The following is a 26,703-nucleotide window of genomic DNA, read 5'->3' as shown; positions in this document are numbered from 1 at the left end:
TTATGAAAAGTTAAAGTACACATCATCATTAAAATGATAAAAATGCTATAGATCCTTGATAATTTACTATGATACACATTTTATACAATCCACAAGTAGCAGTAAGAATTGTTAAAAAACTATTTTTCTAGATTTTTCTTGCTCCACGTCCCTTACTATCTATCAAATTAGCTCTGTGGGATGTACTATGTATACAAAAATCCCCCTTGATGATTCAAGCTTCTATGATTGATGTTCCAGTAACCTTTAACCTCCTATCAGTGATGCAGTAACCTTTGCCCTACTACAAATAGTGCAATAACCTTTGAACTGCTATCAATTAATAAACCACTGCACAAGTCTATTGGTATGATTAACATATATATGTCTGATTAATTTACATAAAAACATAACAGTTTTACATTTCATTACTATTTACAACATCACCATACTAGAATACAAACTTTTTGATAATACTTTCACGACATCGACATTCACAGTAAGTCAAAAAGAAAATCAGATCTTATCATTTTGAATGCATAGTAGAGCACTGTAAAATATCAGGTAGGCTGCTAAACGTCTTAGACATTACTGTGTTTCTGGTAGTCTATTTGCAAGTAGTCTCTGAGACACTTTTTTTTTTTAAATATTTAAATTTATATTTTATAACAATACAGTCCATGTTCCTCCTTTGTTAACTTTAATTAATACTGTTCTTTATTTTACAAAACAGTGACAAACCCTGCAATGCATAAAAATACAAAATCTCTGTATATCGGCACCATATAAACATATAACATAAAATAACATACAGCACATGATGATAATACTTACATGGCAAAATATGTTAAAGGGGACCACCACTGCAGAAAATAAACATATTTTTGTAAACTTTGGGTTTTGGAAAGTCATGTCGCGATTTTACAACAGTATCACACACGACTGCCAAGAAACACCATATTGAAACTTGTTCCTCATTCATTGTTCAGTGTAAGTTGCCATGGGCATGTTTGTCTCATGGGAATCAGTATGTAATATATATGTAAAGCAAGAACATAAATATTCATGAATGTTCTTTTGAAGGCATTAAATAAGCACTTGAGAGTTATAGTTATTCATGTTCTGCTCAATATCCAGAACCAAAAGTTTATGAAAATGCCTTTATTTCCTGCAGTGCATGGTCACACATTCTCCTTTAAAAGTAATCGTGACAAAACTTAAAATTGCCTATGTATGGTAAGAAAATACAAAATATATATTCACCTGCTATGCTAAAACTTGAACACCCACCACTTGGTTGTCTGAGGCTAAAGGCTTCCATTGTGTTTGACACTAGATCTCTCAGGCTTTTTATTTCTTTCTGAGGATTGTTTTCAAAAATGTACTGTCAATACAAGTATCAAAATGCCGTACCAAACTATACAAAAGTTGAATGTTAAAACCAAATACCTTTCTGAAATGAAAAACGTACAAAGTTGAATCATGCAGCAAGTCCCTGTTTAAAGTACATGCAGCCATCGCTTGTAATTATGAGTCATACATAGGCAGCCACAGCATGAGACCATACAAGATAATTTACAATCAATTTGGTCTGGCAGTGTCACCATACTATGAACAGGACATTGGTTGTCATTTTATGTATATTTCAGTTTAGAATTGAGATGTCCATTTCCTTTTGTGAGGTTGCCAAGAACAGCTCAATATGGAATGCAATTGAAAAGAAAGTCTACGGTAAAAATAGGGGTGGTCAATTTTCTGTACATTTCATGACTTAATTGTCACTCTGATGAGATGGGTTTTATGTATATTTCAGTTTAACTGACATTTCCATTTCCTTTGTGGGAGCTAGGTTGCAGAGAACAGATCAACATAGAATGGAATGGAAAGGTGTGAATAGATAGTGATCAGTTTTTCCGTTCATTTGAATCAGTGAATTAGTTGTCACTTTCTGATGAGATAGGTAGTTTTTCATCAGATTCTGCATGGTACATTCCTCCACTGATTGGTAGTTTAGTACTCTTCCTCAAAGACTTGGCTAAAGTAGCTTTCATTCTCCTGTTGTCTGCAGTTGCTGCCTGCCATATACTCTCCAGTTCATATTCAACATTTCTATGGAAAGAAAAAAGAACAGAAATGTCAGTGTACAATCAAGATCGCTGGTGTGTCAATACTATCAACGTAATATATTGTGCCTCGAAAATAAAACCGTTTATATAAAAGTATTTTCTGGTTGCTATTCAGCTGTTATCACTAAGATCACAAAACAAGTGATGTGCATATGTGTGTACTCCTGTACCTTAAATTTGTGCCAAGTTAGTTGAAATAAGCCCACGCATGTCTGAGATATACATAAACACTGTAACAATATTATGCCTATTTGACCTTGAAAATGAAGGTCAAGATAAAGGGTCAGATCTTATTAGAAATCTTGCCACTGATGACATGGTTGTAGACACTTGAGTAATATTAAGCTTACAGTGTTATTTAGGCAAAATGTAAATTTCTATGACAAAAATGGCTTTCACTTGACCGTTATCATGAAGGTCACAAAACAAAGTGACATTTGTTGGAGATTTGGTTGAAATTTGTCGATGCATGTTTGAGATACAGGTGGGCATGGATGCTCAGATGGACATACAGATGCACTAACACACAGTACCGAAAGTAGTAGCCCCTTTTGGTCAGCCATTGGGGTTTAAAAAATTGAAGGCCAAAACTGATGTAAAGACTAATAATAACTAAGGACTGGGTACAAACTGTTACATACTTTATACACAACAACTAAATTACAATGTAGATAAATCGCTCTCTGTCTGTAACAACCATAGTATTCAGGTGGTTGAGAGTTCACAGATTAATTGACACAGCAATTGAGCTCTGTAATATTATTATATTTGGAAAGGGAATGATGCAATCATAGTATATTGTAAAGGACACTATTAAAAGCAAACTCTTTCTTTGTTCTCATGTGTGCTTCTTATCAGTGTGCACCACCAAAATTACACAAGGTATAGGAATCTATGCATATTATACCAGATCCAACCCTATCCCACAAAAACTACCACAAGTTCAGCAATTGCATTGACTGCACACCCCCTCCCTCCTTAACAAACAAAGTTCATTTATTGAGCTTATGTGACATTGTGTGATCGTCCCTTATCTTTACAAGTTTACGAGACTTTTCCTATGTCTCAAATTGTATGTGGGTCTGCATGAATATAAATAAATTGTTTACAAAAAAAAATGTTGGTTATGATCTCTTCAGTTTTCTATTCAGTATAACTTTAAGATAGAATTGCAAATCTTGTCACATTTCATAAACAGACATCATCAAGGGCAAATAAAAATTTTTTTCTTCAGATTTTCAAGGCCAGACAACCTGGCTGTAAAGTTAATACTTATCAAGTCTTCATTTAGAAATCAACTTCCAACTATTGCTAGTAGATGTAGATATGGAACACTACATGTTACTCTACAACAGCAATTAGGCAACAACTAAACTGCATAAATATCTTATTTTATTTTGTTCTTGATAGCTAGTGCAACTGGAACAAGTCAAGTTAAAAACATTCCTTACACTGAAATTGGTTTTTGGTTCCCAGAATCAATTGGACAATTAAATATTGTAAATAAAAAATGACTTGAGTGTTTAGATTCTTCAACTACAGAGCTTAACTGTTCATGCAATGATTTAATTATATTATTATATCATAAACATGGAAGTGGTACAACCCACAATTGTTCACAGCATCCATATCAAATGTAAAAGTATACTGTTTCATTTGCTAATTGACCACATTAGAAGGGCCACATGTAAATAAACCAATTGAAACAGTATACTTTTACATTTTGATATGAATGCTATATGAAACAAGTGTAGCACATAGAGAAAATGCTTTACTTTGGTGTTACTTATACTACTGTGGTCCATAGAGAATGGAATACAGTTGTTGAGGCAGCATTAACTCACCAGAGCGTACCCTTATTGTCATAATAATTAGAATGATTACAATAAAATATTAATAATAATTGCTATTTTGGAAGTGTATCTCTCATGATGCATCACTCTTGTCGCTTGAACTTTTTTCTATAGCGGCATGTCTTCAGACTGTCACTTGGGGGCAGTAGCCATTCAAGCAATGGAGTCTGGGTAAATCAAGACAAGAGAATCCATGTGAAGTTGGCATCAGATTTTGATTCAGACTGGAACTCGGGTATGTTTCAGAAGCAAATATGTGTCATTTTTACAAATTTAGATGCTGTTCAGCTATAATAAACATGATTCAGAAATTTACGGACAAGCATATGTAATCTATAGTATGCAACATTTATCCAAGATTTGGTAAAAATTGATCAATGTGTGTCAGATTTTCTAGAATCCAATATGGCAGCTGACCACTGTGTTAACTCTATAAAAATTATCGATTTTATCGAAGAAAAAAAGACAATGAACCCAAAATTTGTTTTTTATTATTTCAAAAGAAACAGGAACAAGCTTTCATATGGCAAAGGTTGGAGCGATTTCAACATAATAACTTTGATTTTCAGAGAAACTGGTTCCCATAGTGCATTCTATCTTAGCCATATTATGATTAAAAGTGAGTGATGAAAGGAGAATACACAACAGTGAGGCTTTCAGTCTACTGTAAAATACTTCAGAGACATTTAATATTCAAAGTTTTTATACTTACTTTTTCTCATCTGTTAGGTTGTCTAACGCTTGTTGTTTGTCTTTGAGTAGTAGTTGGAGGTGTCGTACTTGTCTTTCATATTCCTGTGTTTTACTATTGAAATCTTCATCTCTTTCTTGCATTTTAATTGCATAACTACCATACTTCTCATTAGCTTTCATCTTGTACATCTGAAACATCACAAAACAAATGTTATTTCATTGGTCCGGGTGTAAAAAATACTGCTGTCTGGCAGAGCTATAGAAAAAGTTGGTCCTGGAGAAAAGAATAATCTTATTTAAAGGCCTATACTGGATTAGGATTAAGATTTGGGTATTAAAAACTGCTGTCTCACTGTGCTTTAAAAAAGTTGCTCCCACGATGAGGCCCCTCTGCCTTACAATCTCAGCCTACAAACCCTATCCATACAGGCCATAAGGTCATTGCTGTAATAACACACTAGTTGATATTGAATATTACATGAATCATCACACATATTGGACAGAATCTAAATTTATACAAACCTTAAGTTTCTCTTCCATCTTTCCAATGGTGATACTGCCTGCCATAATTTTATTTACGGCTTTTTCTTTCTCCTTGGCCTCTTTATGTGCCTGTCAATGGAAGCAATAACATTATTGATTAACTCTTCATACATGGTTACCTGTGTGCCTTAACTACAGAGCAATAAAATTAAGGAAATTGTTGTTACACTATTATGAATGTCTGCTGATGCCCATGAAGCAAGGCATGTCCATGGCAAGGACCATCACTGAACAATGAATGAGGAACAAATGTCAACTCAGTGTTTTTCCAGTGACTCCCCAGGACCAAAAGTTTATGAAATTGCTAAGTTTATTGATTACTGTGGTGTTCCCCTTTTAAATGCTGAATGTGACACAGGTTGCCAACAACATCAAAATCCTTCTGTAGAATCTAATTTAGTTCTTTCTTGTTTCTGGCTAAAGACATTCATTGACCTTGACAAAGCTAATCTCTGTCAACAAATTATCATGAGTAATGGGTACAAGTCTCCACCATTTCATGAGAGAATGGGGAGGAGTGTTTTCATCATCACAAGGGGCTTCGATATAGGAGTGGGCACGGACCAACCATTCTTTGACAAGTCAAGATAGAATACTTCAAACAACTATTAAAGAAACCAAGACTTTACTTACTGCTTGATAATAATGATCTCTTTCTTGAACTGTCTTCTCAGCTACTTTCAAGACACTATTGAGATGGTGGTTAGCTGCTGCTCCTTTGTTTTCAGAAAATTCAAGCTCTTTTTGCATTTGAACAATTTTGACCTGAGATTTCCTGTAGAGAATAAACAAAAAATATGAGGCAAAAATTCACAAATTGTTTGATAATTTAATATGGAAGAGTCGTCATACAGAAAATTCTGTCTTTTGCCTATATATTTCCAAATTATCAAATTGATATCTTATTTCGAATGTGTTTACATAAATATGTAATATACTGTGACTCTCTGTAAAGCCGTAATTTCATAAACTTACTTGATGGCTCTCTGTAAAGCCTTAATTTCTCCTTCTAATTGTTTGTTCTCAGCTTTGGCATCAGTGAGTTGTAATCCCAGACTCTTCTTCTCTTTTTGTACAGCCTGTAGTTTCAACATGACAGTCTCTAAGTCTTCGGCATGTTTCTCTTTCAAGTCTTCTAATGCCCTGTCAAGTAAAGATATCATTTCAAACGTTAAATTCTGATGTTACATCATTATTATCACACAGAAATTTGGAGGACAAAAAATACACAATGGGTGATTCTAACAGTTGAAAAAAATATTTTGAATGTGCATATCTTGTATGTCTTTGTTATCCATATATGGGGGTTACAACACATTACTTTCTTAAAGCCTTCTGTGATTGGCTTAGATCAAGTCACATGGCTAGTTTTCTATACTGACCTAAATTTGCATACAACAAGCAGTATTCATTTTCTCTTTGCCCTTGGGCATTAATACTAACACAAGAGTCCTGTATTTTGTTTATGCAGTTTGCCAAAAGATGCTCGAGGTTGCTACATAAAATGGCAAGATTTTGCATTCACACAAACTTGTTTACAAATAGGATGTGAAGAAAACAAAAGAAACAATTGGGTTTGTCACAGGAGTGTTTTAAGCCTCTTGTTTCTGACTATTATCCTTCCACGATTTTACATCCATTCTGTCATCAATTCTGTCTCACTTACCGTTTTATATCTGCTACTGTACTGTAATGTTCATGGATAGACATTTTCTGATCATTTTCCATCAAAGATGCTTCGTGTTTCTGTTTCAAATTATTGTGTTTATGACGGATTTCAGATAAATCAGCTTCCAGGCTACTCTTCTCAGATTCCACTAATATCAACTTCTTAGATATTCTAGATGCTGCAGGTAATAATGAGATACAGAATATATCAAAGGGACACAGTTTCTAACTTCAAGTTACGGTCTTTGGTAGTTAATTCAGCGTGACCTCTAAGCGAATGTGATGCATCATTGACTCACAATTTCTAGTGATGCACAAAATTTGGTGTTTCCCTAAATCTCTTACTATGTGGTGACTCACAAGAAATGCCATTTTTTATCATTTTGACTTACATCAAAAAACTTTGGCTATCATAGAGGGCACACTGGTAGTTCTATATTCATGTTATTCCAACTATAAGATGCTGAATTATGTCAAACAACTGGTATAGCTCTCATCAGAAATGTGTAGTTGGGTCATGTGATATAAAAAATTCATGACATAATGTTTTGGTTACTAAGTTAAATAAAGACCAATTTCTCAGGTTCCATGCCTCTTTGTGGACGTATAAACATATGTAGCACATTGTGTTGGATCAGATTTGCTTCTAAATTATGTTGACTTGATATTCTCTATGATCCCTAACTACAAGGTGACTCACAAAAAACCTACACTTTGTATCATTTTAATCACAATTTTGTCTTTAATGAGAGAGCACACTGGTTGGGAGATACTTCTTGACCTGACATTTGGTTAGAAACCAAACATTGCTACGATGATGGCATATGCCACAGATTTTTTTTTTTAATTGAGTCTCAGTATATGATAACTGACAATGCTGAGTTTGTACCTTCTTGTAGATGTTGTCGGTGCATTTCTTTTTGTTTGCTTTGTTGAATATCCAACTGTTCCATTAAAAGTTGATTTTCTTCTAGTACTAACTTTGCTTGCTCTTGAAGTTGATGCCTACAAATGAATTAAATTGATGAGGTCAATTATATGTATATTAATTATCATATGATATATACATGTGTGGAGAATAGTGAAAGGAACAACACACCAAGGCTGTCAATCATCAAAAATTATAATTTGCATATAGTCTAGGCCACGCCCATGTATATTGTCATTTTCTATTGTGATCTTTCCATTCTCACTTCAATTGACACATACAGAGAGAATCTTTGTTCCCTTAATTCATTCACACTAGGCAATGCATACCAGTGCAGCCTTTTGCTTTTAAATTTGAAACACACACACACACACACACACACACACACACACACACACACACACACACACACTATACTACAAACTCCAATATCATAAATCAGTAAACTAGAATCTCTTTACAATAAACTCATAGCGAGACTCTACTTTGGAAGTAATAGTTTGGAGGATGTGACAGGATGTTTGTTATAACAGAATTTCCACTATAACAGAGTTCATTATAAAGAAGTTAGCGTGTGTCTACAAAAATGAAGAGAGTCACTTGTCTATATTCTTACCATTCTGCAGGTGTTATCAATGACTGACCACCACTCTGTTCTATCTTGAGATGTAATTGTTGATTCTCTTCAATCACTTCCTCAACTCTAGTCTTGAACTGCTCTAATTCATCCTTCAATAGTGATAAAATAATTCCATAATTTCATGATCCCATTTTATTTCACTTGCATGTTTTTTTACTTACTTTAATACATTACTCATTATTTACCTTGTATGATTATCACAATCACATCATGTTTCATATTCACAATTTGTCTTTGCCAAGACAATAACAATTTCAAACATCTTGCAATCACAGTTTCTTTGAATTCAACATATTCATTCATTACTAAGTGTAAAGTTTCATTGACTCTGAGTTCATAATTACTAATGAAAATTTCTACTCATAGTCTAAAAAAATTTCTGGACGCAAATCCCAAATTTTTGTCAATATCTTGTCAGCATCATCAATGAGCTATTGACACATGTCTTGTCTACTCAATTTTATCACACATTATTGGCCCATTTTATAACTGTGTGTGTTACAGAACAAATATTACCATACTTAAGTATTCTTACACCATAATTACAAAACCAAACTATTGTTACCTCATAAGCCTGCATAATATCATCTTTTTCTTTCAGTCTGTCATCATACGCTAAAAACAGTGGTGCTAGATATTTGGTGTTAGTTAACCAGGTTGGTGTTGGACCAATGGAAGGCATACCAGGTGGATCTCCTTTCTAGAAAACAAAACAAAGAAATACTTAGTATACAGGCACTGATACATCTATCAAGTTACATGTATATTGGTATTTATTATGTGTATGTCTAGAGCAATCATCACAACACTGGCTGTACACATATGGGGATCAATCAGTAGTCAACAGTCAGGTCCACAATTATACAGCTGGGTTGACTAGGGCACAGTCGTGGTTCAAATCTTGCCCAAGGACTTAATTAAGCAGTTCAGTATCAAATGGCAGCAGTGAGGCTTTAACTGCCAATTTGCAGATTCAGATGCCAGCCATTTCAACCACTTGACCATCATGATTACATGTAGGCCAATGACTTGGCAATCTGGTTTGACTTTAATATCAAGCCAATATGACAAGTCAGATAGCCAAGTCTCTAGGCTCGACTTCATGACTACATCGTATAAGTTATCCCTAAAACCTACAATGTATTTATGTACTTTTGCATGTACATACCTCACTGTTGAGATTTGATGTCAGTACAAATGTCTATAGTACTTACCTCAGGAGGTCTATACTTGGCTTGGTATCTACTCAGTTCCACATTTAGTCTGTGTACTGTACTTTTTAATGTATCAATCTCTTCAATCATATCTTGAGTTTGCTGTCTAAGAGCCAAAGATGAGGTTCCAGCACCTAACAATGACAAAACAACATAACATTTACATTTGGTTTACAAATGTTCACACAGGAAATATTTTACAGAAATTGAAAATAACGTTTTGTATTTGAGGTGTTTTAGTAAAGGTATAATGTGCCTTGAGGACCATATCTCCCAAAAATTCTGAAAATCTTTCCAAGCTTTGCCATATGAAAATTGAGGATTTACTGTCTTTGGGATTGAAATCTAACTCACTGAACTGTAGTAAGAAAACAAGCAAATCATAGGACCAGACAAAGTTGGTGTATGTCTACTTACCATCTTCTTTGAGTGCTGCAGCTAATTTCTTCAATGTTGCATTCTCTGCATGTAACTGATTATTAACTTCCATTACAGCTTGTTTTTGTACCTCTAAGTTTTGACATCGTTGTTCCAACATCTGAACTTTGCCCTTTGCAGCATCTGAAAGAAAGACAGTAATGTTAATACTATCTATGACTTGATATGAATATCATTTATGAACTTTGCACTTAACTATCTCAAAAACATCACAAATTACAAATATATAGATTTTTATTTGTAAAACTACTCAAGAGTCAATACACATCATTTGAGTTAACATACTATGTATGGTAATATTAGTGATATCAAATTATAAATTATGTAAATATTGAATATATGTTGATTGAAATGCATAGTTTAATTGTCATGCATTAATTATGATAATAATTTCATGCAGCTCCCATAATACATGACATCACACTTCGCAGGCCAACAACTTGAATCACTAACTTGGCAATTTGTATATAAGACATTTCATAAATCGATTGTGATAGTATTCAAAATTTCTTCATTTTTTTTTCTACACAGGGACTAATCAAAAACTGTACCAATCATGAGACAAACTAGCAAATCACATGACAAACAGTAGCAATCAAGTGTCAAAGTAGCAAATCACATGACAAACTTTGGCAATCACATGACAAACTGTGGCAATCACATGACAAACTGTGGCAATCATGTAACCATCATGTGGTGATTATGATAATCACAAATATTTCATTAAGGTAATGATATGATTGGGGAACAAAACATGGAGTATGGAGGTTGGGAAATAATCTTGTTTTGAACCAAGTACAATATAAGCATGTATACGATTCTTTAAGAAATCACTGCTAATGTGTTTGTCAGCCAGCATTGCTTTTGAAATATTTCCACAATATTTCCACTAACTCGTTTGGTTGGTAGTGCAGTATGTGCATAGAGGCTGGGTAGATAGTGTGAGGTAGGAACACAGATTACAGTTGTCCAGCTGTCAAACTGTATTGAGGCTGATGGGTAGACTGTGAGGTAGGAACAGAGACTACAGTAGTCCATCTGTCAAGCTGTATAGGGACTTATTAAAACATCCACCCTGCATACCCTGACTCATGTAATTACCGTTTAATAAATTTTATAAATGACATTGAGCAACATGCATTTCTTATGGATACATGGAGAACTATAACACATTTACATGCATTGCCCAAGTCTTTCATTACTACTGACTGTATCAAAGAACACTTAGAGACTATGTTTATGAATTATTTCAGAAATTATGAAACATGAGATTAATGTCATGAACAACAATAATGAATTGTGTGAATAACTTTTTACATTATGATTTATATTACATTGCTATATATGGGGTATGAATTAAAATCTGCCACATGACTAAAATCAAAGCACTGGTATATCTATTTTATAACACATCACATCCATTTTCTGGGCTTCATTAAAAAAAATAACTTGTCAGGTACAAATTTATTGAGAAAGTCCAACACACAAATTTACCTGTAAATCTATAAAAATATATAAATGCATGAAGTCTCACAAATTCTACATGGTGTATACCTCTTTGATGTCTATAAAGTCACTGACTGTATCATATTAGTAGAAAATGGTTGTGATGTTTTATCAACACACATATTGACAAGTCATTATTCAGTCAACAATATGTCTCCCCATTGTGCCCTCTAATGAAAGCCAAATTTTGTTGAAATGTGCGTCAAATGAGAAAAACTGGGATTTCTTGTGAGTCATCACAGAGTAACACATCGGGGAACACCAAATTTGGTGCATCACTTGAAATTGTGTGCACCAGTGGCACGTCAAATTGGCTTATAGGGCACACTGGTCGCCCCTCATTTTAATACATGATCAAATTATCAGTACAATTTTTTTTTATTGTTCTTCAGTCCCTCAAAACCACTTTTTTTAATGAATTTACTGCAGAATATACACGGGGGGTAGAAATGAGGGTAGTTATCAGTAAAAGCCTAAAAAATGTTGGGTTTTTTTGAGATCAGAAGTCCCCATTCCCTAAACAGATGAAGTTGACTTACGACGAGTCTACATGTGTATAACTTGAAATGCGAGCAAATATGCCATTCTTGTCAACCAATGAAAGGTCATCTGAGGTGAATTAAAGGTCATGCTAAGGTTACAACCCACCGCAGAGATCTTACCATGCATTATACCTTTAGTTACCATAGTAACCACCCATCCCATAATACGATTCAACAAATTACCTTCCTGATTGGCTACGTAATATTGAATCTCATCTTGCTGGGTGTTTAATTTCTTTAGTAGTTTCTCATTGTCTGATCTAACTGATCTCAGCTCGTCTCTCAAATCAGTGTTTTCCATTTTTGTCAGTTCATATTCTTTAATTCTATCTCTTGCTCTCTGCAGGCGATCATACTCTATTAGAGAGAAGATGTTCGATGTACACTGTATTGTCAGGATCTCTGACCACCTATATATAACTTATGTTATTGAACTGGTGTTGGCATGCCAACGAGGATATTGAGGCATGAAATAAACGGTATATCGAGAAAAATGACAGAAAATGGTAGCATTGTGAAACTGGTAATTAGACATGCAGGTTTAATGTCACTCAATCATGCCCAGATAATTGCAAAAAATGATATCTTTCTGAAAGATGCACTCTGTAATTATGTATTTTAAAGTATCCATTCAATCAGGCATATTATAACACAGTGTTCTGCTTGACACTCTATAAACACACATGCACAAGAATTTTTTTTTATAAAGTTATAAAGCCTGTAAACTCGCATCTAATTTATTTCATATGTCTATCGATAAAGAAAGGTGCTCCAATCTTGTTGTCAAATTATTTTTTAGTTCACTGAGTTGGTTTTCATCTATGCAGTGTGAAACAGCCATAACATTTCATAGCCAACCCCTTCCCCTCATATTTCTCAACAGAGTACCTTTGCAAGGACACTGTAACACATATATAATGAGTGTTTTCTATCTTCCTGCATGTATTCTTTTGTTACATAATTTGTTCTTCTCATATTACTTAATATTAAACAAGAAGTACTGATACAGCAAATATAGTAGGAATTGTATAACAGCTTGATAGCTACAGCTTTAGACTCACTGACAGAATAATTACTTGCTAGCCACTAGCCCTCACTCCCCTTGACAGTTTCATCTCATGACTGACAACAGTCTGTTATAGCAGGGACGTATAAACACATGACGATGTGTTCATATGTCCCTGGTTATAGACATATTAACAAAGGACTATTGTCTATACCTCCCATGTATAATGATTACGTTATGCAAAAATATCTGACTAACTGACAAAATGGCTGACATTTCTCGAAAATTGACCTATTTATAAAAATGATGTGACTAAAATGTCACACTTTCAAAAGATTTTAAAACTTGTGCAAAAATAAAGAGATGTACATTTTTTTTTACTTCTTGATGGGCAGACACAGAGTCAGAAGAATCTTTTTCCTAGAAACACATACAAACTGTGTGTGTGTGTGTGTGTGTGTGTGTGTGTGTGTGTGTGTGTGTGTGTGTGTGTGTGCGGGAGTGTGTGTGTGTGTGTGTTTGTATGTATGTATGTATGTATGTATGTATGTATGTATGTGTTTGTACATATTTGTTTGTTTGTTTGTTTGTTTGTTTGCTTGTCTTAAAAACAAACGATAGCAACAAATACATATGATGGGGGCTCACACCATAATGAGAGAAAGGTAAACACTGTAAAAATATACACACTTGTACTACTCCAAACATTTAGGTAATGTTAATTTTTGAAACATTGAACTGTATGGCATGGATCATGTATTGACATGTGATACCAACACATTATTTGTATCACAGTCCCTAGTCTATAGGACTGCAGTTGTATCTAAATTTTTTGGAAAAATATCAAAAAAAGTGTAATATTACAATGAAGGGGAACCATTTGCCTACAGGCAAGAGTTACATGTATATGGTATTAAAATGGTAGGGATTCAAAACTGTAATAATAAGTTAAGTCATCATCTCAATTTTACATTCAACTATGAGTTGTGTTACACTAGAAATTTCAGGAATTAGATTTGACTTCAGCTTGAAGTCTAAGGTTTATTACAGGGGTATGGTTGGGGGTGTATTCATTAGCTAGGATAATGGAATAAATACACACATGAATGGAAAGGCAATGGCTCATGGAAGGTAAAGACTTTGAAATGACATGGAGCGTACATCCACATCTACAATACATATAACATGATGGTGGCTACACTGAATGTACATACTGCCAACAGCTTCAGTGGTGTCTTTTTTAGAGCCAAGGTCAGACTGGGACCTCTCCAAGGTTTGACTTTGAGGTACCATTATGTATTGATGGTCGACAACGTTTACATTATAATAACCTAGTAGACAGAGTAGAACACACACACAAGGAGAGAGACAAGAACAAAGATAACACAAAATAGTTCACTATCTGGTTCCAAGATGCACCATGTAGGTGGGTGCTCTGCTTTCTCAATTCCTTTTTAATTCACCTTGTCATGATTTGAAATAATGTTTTAATCAAAACATGATGAAGAGCATACTGACCAACATAAATGTGTATATAATTTGATTGAAAAACATTATGGCAAGAAACATAACAGTTGCGGTGCATGTAAATCAACAGTGTGGTAATTTCCACATACCTGACACACACACACACACACACACACACACACACACACACACACACACACACACACACACACACACACACACACACACACAACCATCATATACCTATTACAATACCCACACACCCATACTCACCATACATATGCACCATACATTCATCACATACCTACACATACCCACATCCACCACATACTCACACACACACACACACACACACACACACACACACACACACACACACACACACACACACACACACACACACACACACACACACACACCTGCATACACCACCACCCTTACAGTGTACATGTAGGTACAAGACCATCAACATACACATACAGAATACAGAGAATTTGTAAAAGGTGAAATGCAGTGCATCTTGGAATCAGAAAGAGGTGTATTTGAGACAACTTACAGAAAATAGTAGATATACACTAGGGATAGGATATGACTTAAATCAGAAGACAGTAAAGAAAACAATACAAAAAGATATGACTGAGAGACAGACACAGAAATTTAGCTTACATATTCAAGTATTACATATACCAGATCAAGTAATCTGAATTAAGTGTGTATTCAGAACAATTAAATAAATGTCATCATTACTTGGAATCATGTCTGAGCTGTTAAATGTCATCATATTACTTATAGTATTAAGTTTATCAATGTCAATCTCTAATCTCAGTGTGCCCTCTAATGATAGCCAAATTTTGTAATTGTGAGTCAAAATGATAAAAACTGGGATTTCTTGTGAGTCACCACATAGTAAGAGATAGGGGAACATCAAATTTTGGTGCGTCACTAGAAATTGAGTGCATCAGTGTCGCATCAAATTGACTTAGAGGGCACTCTGGCTAATCTATCCATACCTAGGTGTGTGTGTGTGTGTGTGTGTGTGTGTGTGTGTGTGTGTGTGTGAAGAAAGGTGTACGTCTTTGGACTAGTACATCATCTTCAAAACATGTGTCTAATATTTAAACAAAGGTTTCACGTCCCATTAGCTGCTACTACAAAACGTTTTTGTTTATGAATCACCAACCAGTTCTTTGGAAAGATTTAACAAACTAATCCATATACGTTCTAAATATATTACCTCAGCTCTGAAAGTATTCTAGGACTGGTTTTATTTCCATTCTTTGTTCTCTGTACAATACACTGAGTCATAGGCGGTGATTCAATAGTCTAATAGTCTATACATACTTAACACCACCCACAATTATTGTACAGTCTATAAGTAGTGTTCATAATTTTGTCTTACAGCTGCAAACCGAATACTATTTTTACAATCAAAATAATAACCAGTATTCAAACCTGTGGCAAAAATCTTGGTTATTGTGGCTCTAAAATCATCACATTTATTTTTCCTTATCAATGCATAATGTCATTCTCCAAATCCATACAAGTTGGCAAGTATGAAAACATAAACTCAACAGAAGGCACTATACAATCTCCATTGTTGACGATTGACGGTGATTTGTCGAACATTTTAAAGCACACATTACAGTTTAGTACAAATTTGGTGTATTCTTACCTGCATCGTCATGTTCTGTCATAGAAGCACTGAATCTAGCACTAGATGATGGATTACCAGCATGTACTTTATGAACATCAGCTCTTACAATCTGTGATAAAACAAAATGAAGTTCAATATCCAAACAAAGTGGTAGTGAAACATTGCAATTTGAAGTTCAATATCAACAAAAATTGTGGTGAAACATGACAAAGTGAAGTTCACTATCTATTTTTTTTTCATACCTACATTATCAAAATTAATAATTTCCTGGGTATTTTGACCCTTTGTGATCTTACCAAAACCAGGTTTACATTTTCAGTTAATTTTTCTGTATTGTCAAATACAATACTGTTGTATCCTTTGTTTTCTTAGTACACTCATTAGTACTATAACCCGTCTGTCTAGCCAATTTCTGTACCAACAATATTCTCTTACCGCTTCCTCAACAATTGGCTGTGGTTTGTAAGGACTCTTACTTCTCTTCACGGAAGACTCTGGTGAGCTGTAATCTCCTAAAAATAATAATAACACATTTACACTTGATTTTTTTTTTTTTAAATAGTGACAGTTTCAGGAAATGGTGTAACATTACATGTATCAGTAATGCTAATAAAGCACTCACAAATGCCAAAATAAATGTATGGTTATTTTATAGAACTTCATGTATTTTCTTGATAACTCAATTCAGATCATGATGGTAGTGCAGCTTCAGTGTCAGTGTCTAGCATTTCAACACTTTCATTCTACCATTTCTTGATTGTTTGCTTTCTCATGTGGTTATCTTTTTTAAATATCTCGAAAATAATTGTACATAATAGGCATATCGTCTCAAGAAATCTCACCAACGGTCTTTAACCTACCATTTCTTGACTGTTTTCTTTCCCATGGAGGAGGAGGAGCTGCAAGATCAGAATAGTCATCTGCATGACTACTGACTACGGTTAAATCACTAGTTACTGATGATGGACGTTCTTTGCCCTAAAAAAATAACGATAAACTGAATATATTAGTGAGGTGATCAAACATTTCATACTATATACAAGCCAAAATGCATGTGCTCAAACAGAATATACAGGATTTATGTCCTAGTTGTTTTATGTCACAACAATGCACAATTACATTATAAGTTCTGTGGTTCTCAAAATATGAATAATTAAGACATTAACTTAGATTTATATCATTTTCTATTGTTCTACATTCAGCACATAACTACTTGGGACACGGCATAGATAAGGGTTTTTTCAATACCCAATCTTGACTCAGGGCAACATAAGCCTTCTATCTTTCTCAGCTGTAAGAAGAAAAATATTGCTGAATATTGTCTAAATGTCACATGCTTTTAAATTCAGCTGCAATACCATCTGCCAAAGATTGAAAGATTCAAGGTTGTTATTGCTCCTGTTGACCATAAACTGAAGATAACAAGTAACAGGGAGTGTAAACAACAACTAATTGTTTTAGTCATTCTCCGCCATTTTCTTGTTGTAAAATTGAAAACCATACATACAAATAGTCTCCACATGATAAAAGTTCAGTACATGTCATGCTTTCAGTAAATTTCCCTTTTTTCCTTTCTGAAAATTCTAATCCAGTTCATAGCAAATAAAAGCGTCTAAATAAATTCAAACCTGTCGTCTTGATTTATCAGGTTGTGCATAAATCACTTCTGGTACTATCTGTTGTTGGAATTGTTCTGCCTCCTTATCTAGTACATGATAAACTCTAGGAGATCGAGGTGATTCTGTTTCATCATCATCATCATCATCGACATCATCGTCTTCCTCATCATCATCTTCAGACTCTGTAGCACTACCAGGTGGTGTTACCATCTTTGGACGATCACTGATTGTGCCCACTTTGGGTTCAGGTAGTTGTTGTCTGCGTAAGCTCCCTAAAGTTGAGTACCTATACAGAGAAGAGGTAATTTGACAACTTAGGTGTACATGATTACCTCAACAAAATTCAACTAATCTCAGTAATATATCACCGACCACCATTCTGACTTTAAGCTAATGCCAGTAGTAATGGTAGAAAACATGACATCATTTCTATTGTTTCAACAGCTCTCCTAAGAAAATAATGCTTCATATATATAGTGGATACAGAATCACACAAACACAGAGCCCTGTTACTAGTATTGCAAAATAAGAATATTTCCCTACTTACACTACTTATCTTCAAATTTTGACCATTCAAAAGAAAAAAATTTCCTGTATGTTCAGTGCATGTAGAACACTATTTAAATAATTTTCATATCATAAACATTATGAAAATATTTTACACAAAATGCAGTAAACTTGAAATGTTTCCCAAATTGCTACAAGTCTTCAAACCTGTACCTACCCAGGGGCTTCCTCCATATCATCATAGTCATAGACCTCACTACCAGCCAGACTACCAATACTACTTGCTACCATAGGTCTTGATGGCCCACTGTCACTGTGTCGTCTGGTCCAAGTGCCTGTAAGCGTATCACCTGGATTGGTTGGTATAGCAATGGCTCTTCCTCTAAGACTTGCTGTCAACAAAGCTGTTGCCGTTGGTGATGGTGATCTCCTCAAGACTTTGGGACTGTCTGGAACTGCTCTTTGTGTCTGAGGGACAGCTGCTATCATTGGCTTGGGAAACAATGCCTGTCCAATGCGAGGCTGGAAACAATGAAATATTATAATCAATATTTGAAAATAGAATTATAAATATCATTTGTACAATAAGTGCATTTCTACATAGAATTTATTGGATTCATAAAAACTTGTGTTATTACTTGATCACAAAGTGGAAAAAAAGTTTCAATTTAAATATAAGCATGATAAGGAACTATTATTACTAAGGGAAGGGAGGGGGTTACAACATGTTTGAATGCAACATGCAATACTAATATTTTTGTACAAAGCTGGAATAAAAAATAAAACATGTCGATGTAATTTTGACATTCCATAATCATCCCCAGTTACCCTCTTTGCATCAGTGGAATTTTCCACATTTTATCAATCTCCTGGCCACTCACTTCCACATTTCTGTATTTCCTTATTTCAAGGTGTTTACACAAAAAGTGGGCTCTGTGCCAATATAGATTTATATTGACAGAAACATGTACATTTAAATAAATCAAAAATATTTCCAAGGTGGGGCAAGTTTTGACAACTTGACGTTCTATACTTGTATGTTAGTATAGAGGTTGGCAGTAGTCATTTTGCAACAGCACCTTCTAGGTGGCCGTATTATAACTATAGCAACAGAAATGCCACTCTTTCCGCAGTTTAAAGGGTCACAGTACAACACACATATTTCAACATGTTATCAATGGTATCTTTTTCTGTATAGCTAAGTAACATGAAGTAAAATGTTTACTGTTTTACTAAAGTTGGCTTGTATTGAAATTTGAGTATGTATTATTTATGATATGGACGAGGCCCCACCCCGTGTTATAATAATCACAAAATGACGGGTTCGTTAGTCACAAAATATAACCGACGCCTGCCGTTGTTGGCAGACGGCCAAATTGTTTCAACCGATGTTCAATGTTTCAGGAGTAGCATGGCACTTGGAATTTAAAAATACTTCCAAATATTAAACACTTGAAAGAAATCAAAACATGCAGGTGGATTTATTAACATACATCATCATGCAATTATGCAGTGTTGATGACGAATCTTATTATAATGAAGTAGCGTCAATTTCGTTGCCAACGCGATCTGCTAAATTACAAGCCACGAACGATCGCTGGATTGTTCGCTGATTATTTCATTTTAAACGCACTTTTGCGCTACAATTCTGACCGAATGAAGTCTTTGACTCCAAGTGCACTTTATGAACTCACCCATGTTTTGTTTAGTTTTTCTTTCTTCTTCTTTTTGCTCTTCTTATCCTTACCAGCCATTCTTACTATAAAAATATTCAAACAAGCTGACCTCTCTGCGCATGCCCATTAAGTGAAATGATGTCGAGGCTGGGGAATCCCTCGTACCTGTTGAACTTTTGTCAGATGTTTATTTTTGTAGTTACCTGTACTTCGCCAATGCCCGTTGGATCGCGAGGTTGAACTCCCCCCCCCCCTCCCGGTTTGTCTGGTTGTTTTGTCATGAAAATATCTCTAATATATATATATGGTTTTAAGATGAACTTTTGTGGAAATCTGAAATTTGCCAATGACCAACCGATTAGTTTCGGGCTAGGCTAAGCTTAGCTGCAATGATTGTAGCGTCTTGTTGCGGTTTTGTGGGGTTTTTCGTCTGTTTTGGTGACTTTTTAAGTTTTTGTGTTTAACCCGCACCGCACGAAAAACCCCACAAAACCGCAACAAGACGCTACAATTATTGCAGCTAGGCCAAGCTCAGAGAGTCGATTGTTGCATGTAAATATCCATTGCAGTCGTCGTCGTTAGTCGGTAATTTAATTAATTTGCATTTTTAATTAAATTGGTTAATTCAACAACAACTTGTAGCTGGAACACACAGCTGTTTAATTAAATCGACGCTTTCCAATTCGTGTTGAAATAAACGTAGATGGCACACGTGGGAATTAATTCCATTGCATTTTTAATTAAATCGGTTTTTCAGTTCATTAAAAACAAGTTGAGTATGGAATAATTGTGTTGTGTTTTAATTAACTTGGTGCTTTCCCTGATAAAAACAAACGTGGATGGAATACATGGTAGTTAATTACAACATGCAATAGTTTAATTAAATTGTGTTTTAATTAAATCGATGCTTTTCGATCAAATTCATGACAAATTTAAACAAAATGTGCATCACTATATAATTCATCTGATCTTTTTTAGTCCAAAAAGAATCGTGAATGGAGCCATTCTTCTCCACTGGCCACTGACTGTGATTGGAACCGTAAACTCCAGGGCCTGTGATATTACTAATACAACTTTGGATGATTATAACAAGACAATGAGAGACAAAATAAAAAATCCGGAGGAACGTTTTTTTGTTTATGTACATAGCTTTCATTTAAAGTTGAAAAGAGGACTATATTCAACTGTTTGTAACAGTTAAATAGCTTTAAGTGAAAATCACAGGTTTTGGGTATAGATCAATAATGTGGTTAAAAATGTAAAAAATCACCACAGAAACCACAACTTCATACAAAGACTCGACATAATTAATGAAAAAAAATGGTGTATTTATCTTGTCTTTACTGTGAAATGTGATGGAGGAAAAATGAGCTGACGAACCTGCATCTCAACCTTAATTGCATTTTTCATGCTATTTAATTCACAAAACTAATCATTGGTGGAGACACTCGTATTCAAGTACGAAAGCCTAATATTATTACAAACGTTGCATCATAAATTGGCATTTAATCTGAGTAGAGGATAGTGTCAGCCATCGACCTCCAACCATTTTCTAAAGTATACTATAGTAACTGTCATTATAAAAAGGATTACTAGACTGTTGACTGTTGTCGGTGATACTTCCATGGCGGAAGTAAGCGCTAAAACAAATGCTGACGTGACAACTATAAATCCGTAGTTTACGGGTGGACAGTTCCTATGGATAATACATACAATATAACAAAACTTGCAATTTATTGAGACACAAACATGGACTTATGCTATGTTGTTTCACGATATGTTTTTAAGTCGAAAACAAGGGAGTACCATTCTTGTTTCTTGTTGATTTGTTTGATTGGATTGGCATGTCACCTTGTTCTGTGTCTGTATATTTTATCTTTTTTAATAACTTTTTATGTACCGTTGCAAAGGTGTAATAAATAAATAATTAAATAATTAAATAAATGAAAATAAAAAATAAACAAAGCAAAATTTTATTTCTCAAAAAATACCAAATTAACGGTTTCTCATCCATGCATCATACTTGATACATACTTTTACTCGATGAATAGGGAGGGAGTAGCTCATGGGGAGTAAAAATAAGTAGCTGCACTACTGCCCTCATACTCTACGGCTGGAAAGTCCGCAATTACCCACAATGCCACTCTATTAGCGGAAGTGCAAAATTCAAACTTGTAAACAAGTTCTTATAACTAATAAAGTTGTGAATTTTTTCATTTTACGGATCACAAATGGCAGGCACCGCAGAATTTAAGACGCCCATTCACACTTCAAGAAAAAGTCGTTTGCCAGTTGCATCTCCCGCAATAACTATTCCCGCATCGCCATTTATGAAGAAATTGGGCTGTGGAACTGGAGTTACAGTCTACCTATATCAAAGGTGAATATTCATATCATTATCAAACAATCATTTGATCAGTTATTTTGACGGACTGTTGTTTCAAGTAAAGTATATACGATCATCTGTAAAGTCTTTTTAGGAGGATACGTCTTGACAGGACATTTTGGCATTTTATTTGTTTCGTAAAACCATAAGTTAATGATGATAAGCTGTATGTTGAATGTGATTGTGACACGTGACAATGGAGGTCTTTATAGAGAAATAATCACGAAAAAATAAAGAGTTCGTAAATTGTACATATGAAAATCTTAAATACAATTTAAGAAGTGGTAAATTGTAACAAAATATATTTAACCCAACCATGGAAGACAGTATGTATCTCCTCTTATACCTCCATGGCCCTACCTATCAGAACAAGTCTTATGAATATGATATTAGAACTAGAACTGTGGACACAAATTACAGGTGAGGGGATGGAGCGGTCACAACGGTGGGGTTTTTTTTGGAGGGAGTATCACTATTTTTCATGCAAGTATTTTGGGAAGGATCACTGTTTTTGTTCAATAATACAATATGTTTGATCAAATGTTCCAATGACAGAGGGGTGGTCGTCAAGGTCTTGGGGTGGGGGGGGGGGGTGGATCAATCGTTTTCACACACAGAACTGACCTCCTCGCCCATGTAATGTGTGTCCAGTCACTAAGTATGTATTTCATAACAAGATGAGATGTGATAGGTCAAATTGAATTGATAACAAAATACTTTTGTGTTTGTGAATTGTTTTCAGGAGTCCCATGCCAAGTGGTAGCATCAGATCACCATGGGCCATCAAAAAAGTAAAGGCAAAAACTAAGACACTTGGAAAAAACATGGAAAGAAGATTGAAAAAAGAAGCAGAAATATTGAAGGTAAGACTTAAAGGAATTCATGATAACTCCATGAATCTGTAGGATGTGACTTGTGCTGTCCAATCAGTCACACTTGTCATGCTGCCCTATCAGCCACACTTGTTGGGACTTCCTATAAAACTTTTACCTAACATGTATCAAAATGTAGGTCTGCAGTCTCTTTTAATGTGTCTTCTCTATTTTCAGAAATTAGATCACCCCAACATTGTAGGATATCGTGGCTTCACCAAAGCACCAGATGGTCACCTTTGTCTGTCCATGGAAAATGGTGAACAGTCACTTCAGGATCTCATAGATGAACGCCAAGACAATGATGAAGGTATTGCAAGTAAACATTACATTTTATAGCCTTTAATGGTGTAGTACAATGTATATTAAAAATAGGTAAATTGAAAGATTGAATGATACATTTACTGTTGATGCTCTCAAGTGACTGAGCTGTTTTGTTATCGTTTGCAAGATGCACTCACATGAACTGAATTTGTTGTTGTTTGCAGGTGTACTCTCAGTGAGTTGTTTTTGTTGTTAATAGTTGCATATACAGTAAGGTGTTGTTTTAGTTATTGTTTACAGGTACGCTCACAGTGAGTTCTTGTTGTTGTTTTGTTGTTTACAGGTACACTCTTAGTGCATTGTTTTTGTTTTTGTTTACAAGTACACTCTTAGTGAGTTGTTTTTGTTGTTGTTGTTGTTGTTGTTGTTTACAGGTGCCTTTCCAGCAGACCAGATGTACAAAGTAGCATTATCTGTAGCAGAAGCTTTGAAGTATCTTCATAATGACAAGAAACTTTTACATGGTGATTTAAAAAGTGGCAATGTTCTCATAACTGGAGACTTTAATTCAGTCAAACTCTGTGACTTTGGAGTGGCTTTACAACTTAAGGAAGATCTGTCCGGTCTCAAGGTAAGATTGACAGAGTTGATTTGAATTTTGTGTAATACTATGCTGTACTTGTAGTTTATATCTGCAAGGTAAACTATCTGAAAGGTTAAAAAAACAAAGATGCCATTTATAGACACTTTGTGTACACATGAAAAATGAAACTAAGAAATGTTAATTCTACATCATGTGAAGATGCAATCTCCCTTCACACTATAGTATAAATGAAGTTCAAATAAACAAGTCATTGTTGGTGAATTACTAATATTCTTATATTGAAATTTAAACTGAGACCTTGTAACAGAGACCTTAGTGCTCATAAAGTACACACAAATATCCAAGCACACACACACACACACACACACACACACACACACACACACACACACACACACACACACACACACATGGACAAAGAGAGACAGACAGACACACATGCACGCTTGCGCCCACACACACACACACACACACACACACACACACACACACACACACACACACACACACACACACACACACACAAACTCTTTGCTTCTGTACTTGCATAAAAACCCAACAGATAGTTTGGGATCAAATAATTGTAACCCACCGCAATATTATCACATTCAGTGTTGTGTTTCCATTGTCATATACAGAATAGAGGTGATTTCTACATTGGTAGTGATCCCTGGAAATGTAAGGAAGCTGTCATAGGGGCTGAAATCACTGATAAAGCTGATATTTTTTCTTATGGATTGATTATATGGGAAATGTTGGCATTGTCAATACCCCACATAGATTTACTAGGTAAGTTATTTACAACACTAGTTGAACTTGTATCAGGGCAGAAGGTAACTTCTAGATGGTAACTCTGAGTCCTTTACAAGATAGGGCCTGTCTGTGTCAATACAGCACAGTTTCAACTTCATAAATATTTCCCAGGCAATCTTGTGCTTCTGAGATAAAAAAAATTATGAAATAATTCTGTATAAAGACTGTATTTTTTCTCAACTTGAGTTTGTCGATGACTGGGTTTTTAAACTATTTTGTCTTAACACTGTTGGTCAAGGTTTTTGAGCCAAGTCTGGGTTTGATTACAACCAGCGACAGGCAAGCATTTACAAGCGAAACTTGTTACAAACAGGGAAAGTAAATAAATGGATTGGCATAACACTTGGTACAAAATGTTGGAACTATACTACTCTTTACATGAGAGCTTGCATTCACAAATGCATTTCAAGTTCCCCTGGCATTTCATGTACACATAACGATGCCTTAAAACTTCTTATCAAACCATGAAATGTAATACAAGTCTCTGCTGTTCCAACATGCTGTGCCAAGTGTTATTAATCCAATTCATTTATTTACTTTCCCTGTTTGTAACAAGTCCCGATTGTAAATGCTTGCCTGTCACTGGTTGTAAATATGCCTTACTTATTGTATGAAGAGTGTCATTCAGTTTAACTCTAACAAACAATGTATGTTTTCCCCAGGTTTTCTCCTGCATTGACATGGAACCGTGAAGGACAGCCCTCTTTTGAGATCCCATTTTGTAACCGTAGATCGGATAAATACATAACTGTAATACAAAAATTTGGTTTAATTTCTTCTGGAATTGTCCCTTAAGAGCAATCTAGTATTTAGTCAAATAAATGGTTCATTTCAGATTACACAGATGATGAGAGCTTTGATGACAGTTTAGCCGAGGAAAAGTTTAACGCAGCACTCGGTAGTCGACCCTTGATCCCTGATGAAGATGAATTACTTGACAATCCTGCCTACCAACCACTGATAGAGTTATTCTATTTATGCACCAATGAGAATCCTGCAAGTAGACCATCAGCTAGTAAGGTGGTAGAAGCACTCAAAGCTGTAAGGTAGACCGTCTGTTAATAAAATAGAAGCACTTGAAAACAGCAAGGTGGACCGTCTGCTAATAAAATAGTAGAAAACGCACAAAGCTGTGAGAGCATATAAACTATTACTTTTACAAACTACAGACTGACTGGTATTTCATAGAGCTGCATTTGCTGTTACTGGTATTCTGTACTTTGAACCACAAAGGGGACTTTACCTGTGAAATGAGTAATTTGACTCTTTGTATTTCTGAAACAACAACTCTTGAATCACGTAGACCAAGGAAAGTCATGCTGGATGATGCATTTCCATAATACATGTATGTAGCATATGTGCACGTGAAATTTAACTTTACTGGAAAATTCTAGTTTATTTCAGATATATATGGTTATTCATACCAACTTTTAGTCTGCAAGGTATGCCATGATGGGGTGCCCTCACATATCGGTCAACCCCTATCACAATGAGAGGAGGCTGGTGAGGGCAGAATGGCATGATGTATCTTACAGGCTATAGGGATGATATAGAGTTTATACAATCTTATGAGTGAGGAAATGTGCTATCGAAAAACCAAGGTAGACACAAGCTAAAACTATTGTTACTGATTGTGGTGAATTACACTTGTGAGTGATAGTGATAGAGGTGCCTTAGTTATGTAATCAAGATAGTGTAAACACAG

The 26,703-nt window shown here is 35.0% G+C and overlaps 2 protein-coding genes across 2 annotated transcripts; one reads left to right on the top strand and one right to left on the bottom strand.

The window, feature by feature from the left end:
• Positions 1 to 20,158, bottom strand: LOC144437972 (centrosomal protein of 89 kDa-like). Its single transcript, XM_078127007.1, has 18 exons — positions 20,078 to 20,158; positions 18,601 to 18,905; positions 17,886 to 18,162; positions 17,118 to 17,235; positions 16,693 to 16,766; positions 16,276 to 16,366; positions 12,314 to 12,487; positions 10,062 to 10,205; positions 9,645 to 9,778; positions 8,996 to 9,130; positions 8,407 to 8,519; positions 7,752 to 7,867; positions 6,861 to 7,041; positions 6,170 to 6,337; positions 5,828 to 5,969; positions 5,174 to 5,263; positions 4,671 to 4,840; positions 1 to 2,088 (listed from the first exon to the last, which is right to left on the bottom strand). Exons 1-18 carry the CDS (start codon positions 20,135 to 20,137, stop codon positions 1,914 to 1,916), a joined length of 2,667 nt encoding a protein of 888 aa, XP_077983133.1. The 5' UTR covers positions 20,138 to 20,158; the 3' UTR covers positions 1 to 1,913.
• Positions 20,159 to 23,191: 3,033 nt separating this feature from the next.
• LOC144437846 (lymphokine-activated killer T-cell-originated protein kinase-like) lies at positions 23,192 to 26,703 on the top strand. The gene is made up of 5 exons (XM_078126874.1): positions 23,192 to 23,308; positions 23,495 to 23,627; positions 24,016 to 24,212; positions 24,824 to 24,974; positions 25,834 to 26,703. Exons 1-5 carry the CDS (start codon positions 23,195 to 23,197, stop codon positions 26,046 to 26,048), a joined length of 810 nt encoding a protein of 269 aa, XP_077983000.1. The 5' UTR covers positions 23,192 to 23,194; the 3' UTR covers positions 26,049 to 26,703.

This window comes from Glandiceps talaboti, chromosome 7, assembly GCF_964340395.1.
Source record: "Glandiceps talaboti chromosome 7, keGlaTala1.1, whole genome shotgun sequence".
In the NCBI taxonomy this organism is placed as follows: Eukaryota; Metazoa; Hemichordata; class Enteropneusta; family Spengelidae; genus Glandiceps; species Glandiceps talaboti.
Note: the sequence above shows the minus strand (reverse complement) of the source record. Positions and strands in the feature narration are given on the sequence as shown.

Bases quoted from the DNA above. Each gene is read 5' to 3' on its own strand.
- LOC144437846 (XM_078126874.1), top strand. From the start codon at position 23,195: ATGCCAAGTGGTAGCATCAGATCACCATGGGCCATCAAAAAAGTAAAG. The intron at 24,213-24,823 runs GTAAGATTGACA...TGTCATATACAG, and splicing joins AAGATCTGTCCGGTCTCAAG to AATAGAGGTGATTTCTACAT. The intron at 24,975-25,833 runs GTAAGTTATTTA...GGTTCATTTCAG, and splicing joins ACCCCACATAGATTTACTAG to ATTACACAGATGATGAGAGC.
- LOC144437972 (XM_078127007.1), bottom strand. From the start codon at position 20,137: ATGGCTGGTAAGGATAAGAAGAGCAAAAAGAAGAAGAAAGAAAAACTA. The intron at 10,206-12,313 runs GTAATTTGTTGA...TCTTTCTTTCAG, and splicing joins TTACGTAGCCAATCAGGAAG to ATGCTGCAAAGGGCAAAGTT. The intron at 9,779-10,061 runs GTAAGTAGACAT...TGTCATTGTTAG, and splicing joins TGCAGCACTCAAAGAAGATG to GTGCTGGAACCTCATCTTTG.